Raw genomic sequence first — 3635 nt, forward strand, 5'->3', positions numbered from 1 at the left:
AAGTCAATGACTTAAAGTTTGTTACCTTGTCCAGGTGAATCAGGACACTGGCTATAGAGTCCAGGAAGCTGGGCAGTTGGTAGAAGCTGTCGTCCTCCCCGTCGGACTCAGTCAGGTACATCTGCTTACAGCGCTGAATCAGCTCTGTGTACATCAAGTCCACGTCTTGTGGGCAAACTTTCTTGCAAGGCTACATAAAAAAAATGCATTTTGTATTATGAGGTGCTCATTGTACATGAACAACAACAAAATATGAAAGATTAAGTTAACTGTTTGTAGTTTGGACTGTTACTACCGTAATGAATACATAAACATACAGCTGCAAAGAAACCATATCCTCGAATGGCAATGGACAGTTCCTTATGCGTTGAATCCATGGTCTTAATGATGCCGCAGAACTTCTGCATGAAGAACTTCAACTTGCCTTTGTGCTCCTCAATATTCTCTGCCACCAGCATGGCAACCTTCAAATGATCATAAAAAGTATTGTACAGCAGTGAATTATTTTGACTCTTAAAGGATCAGTGTGTAGGATTTAGTGACAGCAAAACTGCAACCAACTGAAACCCATCCTATCTACAGTCAGTGATTGGTTTGTCCATTCTGGGCTACTGTACAAACATGGTGGTTCAACATGGCAAACTCCTTAGAAAAGGACCCGCTCCAGCCGTAGATAAAAAAGGCTCATTCTAAGTTAACAAACACACAACAACTGTTATTTTCACATAATTATACACTAATGAAGATCCCCCTGAATAATATATGCCATTTCTGCCAATAGATCCTCCTAAATGTTACACATCAGACCTTTAAGTTCAGTTGGAATCATATCTGTGTGGAGAAGCCTTGAAGTGTTTACCTGCTTGAGGAAGGCTTCGAGTGCATAGTAACTTGTCTTCTTCATCTCAGCGTTGATGTGTCCACAGAGCTTAGACATGACCTCAAACAAAGCTCTGTAGTGGTCCATAAGGCAGCTGCTGAACTGGGGCGCATGTCGGGCAAGTAATCTAAGCCCGGCTGGTTAAGAAGCAGAAGGGACATTAGTTTTATTGTGAGTTTTATCTTCCATTTCGCTGTGGAAATGGCAGGCCTTACCAAATGTGACAGCATAGCGACTCATTTCCATCTACAACAAAAATGGGAAAACAAGCGATTACAGGAGTCATGTTGCATAGTAGCACGCTTAAAATACAGTCACAAAACAGTTCAACGGGGTCAATATGACAATATTATGCTACATAATCAAAGTACTGAACTGAACTTTAAAGTGTGCTTTTTAAAATGATGTTATGTTTACTATCTACAGTGACAGTTTGAGCTGTATTGAGGTTTGATAACCAGCACTACACATTACATGCACAACAGGGAGGACCATGCAGGGTACTCCAACTGTAAAGGGTGGTTTGATAGCTGAGACAATGACATTTACCTGGGGACTGATTGCCTTCAGGGCATACTGAAAAATTTCCTTAGATGTTGCTGGGTCTGAAAGTCAGAGACACGCGCTAATCAACAGATCATGCAACTTTAATACGTTTATTTATATAGCACCCTTCAAGAGCAGATGTCACAGAGTGCTTGACAAGAAAAAGACAACATCCCACCTTCTTCCATAGTTTTCGTGAAGTTGACCATTAGAGCGGTGATTCCTCTCAAACATCCAGCTACAACAAAAAGTTTGGGTTCCTTTGTTGAAGAGGTCATCTGAAACAAAAACATTAAAAACCACAACTGAACATTTAACAGGTTTTCAACTGGCTGTATTTATTAATTACAGAATAACGGATCATGGTGTTCTCTTTGTTTTTTCTATGTCATTGCCATACCTGTTCTTTTAGCTCCCCTAGATAGGCTTTGTAGAGTTTGTCAGAGTTGTTGACCATCTCGCTGGGGTGAACCTCTGCCAGAACTCCCAGCAACTCGTAGATTTTACCGAGGACTATTACAAAAATATGATAAAATGTCTTTTTAAAGTCCATCTCGTTGCAATGTTAAAACAAACCTTAGACTCAGGATTCAAAGGAAGACTCACCAGAATCTGGCAGCTTGCTCTTCTGACAGAGCTCACTGTAATATTTGTTGAATATTTCACAGATTCGAAGGTCTGCAACCACACTGGAAGCCTTTGTTGTCTGGAGAACCTGTGGAGAGTGTGTAACAAGTACAAGGTCTAACCAGAATATATAAACAACTACTTTTTAATTCCGTATTCACAAATGTATCAAACAGACTCTCACAACATCAAACGAATAATATGTGTATACCATTTTGCACAAACAAAACCCTTGTGCAATGACTCACCCATTCAATACTTGGCCCCAAGACCGAAACATTGATCCACCTACTTTAAAGTATTGGCATAAATGAGAACGTATCATTGAGACAAAAGGGGAAATAATGTTTAAATTAAAAGTTCAGGTCCTGAATAAGGGAAAAAATTTACTTTGGTATGCAAAATGTATTAGCAGTTCAGACCACCAGGAGAAGGGCATCACCCTGATTTGACAAACGCAACTGAATGACGCAGATTGAAACCCCCTTGCATCAAAGTGCTAGTAAGCCTCTTCCTGGGGTGCATTCTCCTACTGTATTAAATACTTGAGGCAGAGAGAAACAACACTATGAATAAAATAAATACTCATATGAAATATCTCAATGCTTTCATTACATTTTGTTATCATTGTGTGTATGTTATTTGCTTTGCTTGATACTTAGGTTGTAGTAATCTATATATATTATATAAGGCTCAGTCAATTCTCTTCTTTGCTTTCTGTGAGTCTGTGTCAGCATTCTGGTACCTCCCAGTGAGAGTTTGTGGTCTCCCTCACTAGAGTCAGACAGCCTAAAAGTTTATGTAGATAGCAAACCCAGTCTCATATAAAAAGTACCCTGGGCCTACGTTGGTCCAAAGTGCAAAAACAGTAGAGGGGTTACAAATAATGGCTCTTAATTGTATCAACTGTTACATTTTTTCTGCCTTAATTCTTTTTCATTTGTTTTGCAGATAGACATCGTGGAGGTGCCATTGAGATGGAAAAATTAAGACCACAACATGTTCGGCAATGGTTCCTGATGCCATGTCGAAAACTGGACCAGTTTTCACTGGAAGATGGTAATGAGTCATGAGCTCTGCTTCATTTCCCAAGCCCTGTTCTAAGGCAGGAAATCTTCCGTAAAGCCAACAACCCCAACTAAGCGGCAGGCCAGTCACTGAGCCTCATCAAGCAAGAAATCTAACAAAACTGTCCTGGATTCCATCCACCCCAACTGTCTTTGACCATTGCTTCCTGGTTCACGAGCTTGCATGGAAAAAGGGTGACAGTTACGGTTGGCCTTTGTCATGATGCAGGCTTACCATACGCCATTAAGGGCTGCACTGGTTAGTCAAAAGACGTGGACATTGTCAAAGCTGAAGTCAAGGCTCAGAACATCAGGCCCACAACCTTGATAGGGGAGGATACAGAATTACTCATTCTTTCCCTTCTACAATATGCTGGGACGACAATAAAGTCCAAACAGCTACTAATTGTACAACAATCAGTGAGATGAAACAAGTCCTGGCTAGTGACTTGTGTTCCCAGTTGCCATGTTGCACAGCTTCCACAGGCTGTGATACAACATTTTTAGTGTTGGCA

At 40.6% G+C, this 3635-nt stretch overlaps 1 protein-coding gene across 1 annotated transcript in view; it reads right to left on the reverse strand.

The window, feature by feature from the left end:
• prkdc (protein kinase, DNA-activated, catalytic subunit) overlaps window positions 1-3635 on the reverse strand; it is a 33452-nt gene that overhangs the window by 27646 nt on the left and 2171 nt on the right. The window contains exons 5-12 of the mRNA XM_035682528.1: window positions 2033-2141; window positions 1827-1939; window positions 1605-1704; window positions 1430-1485; window positions 1096-1126; window positions 860-1017; window positions 318-464; window positions 26-190 (exon numbers count right to left, since the gene is read on the reverse strand). Of these exons, the coding sequence (XP_035538421.1) occupies window positions 26-190; window positions 318-464; window positions 860-1017; window positions 1096-1126; window positions 1430-1485; window positions 1605-1704; window positions 1827-1939; window positions 2033-2141 (879 nt within the window). The remainder of the gene's footprint in view (window positions 1-25; window positions 191-317; window positions 465-859; window positions 1018-1095; window positions 1127-1429; window positions 1486-1604; window positions 1705-1826; window positions 1940-2032; window positions 2142-3635) is intronic.

This window comes from Morone saxatilis, unplaced genomic scaffold (genome assembly GCF_004916995.1).
Source record: "Morone saxatilis isolate NCDOM2014 unplaced genomic scaffold, NCSU_SB_2.0 Contig0, whole genome shotgun sequence".
Taxonomy (NCBI): Eukaryota; Metazoa; Chordata; class Actinopteri; family Moronidae; genus Morone; species Morone saxatilis.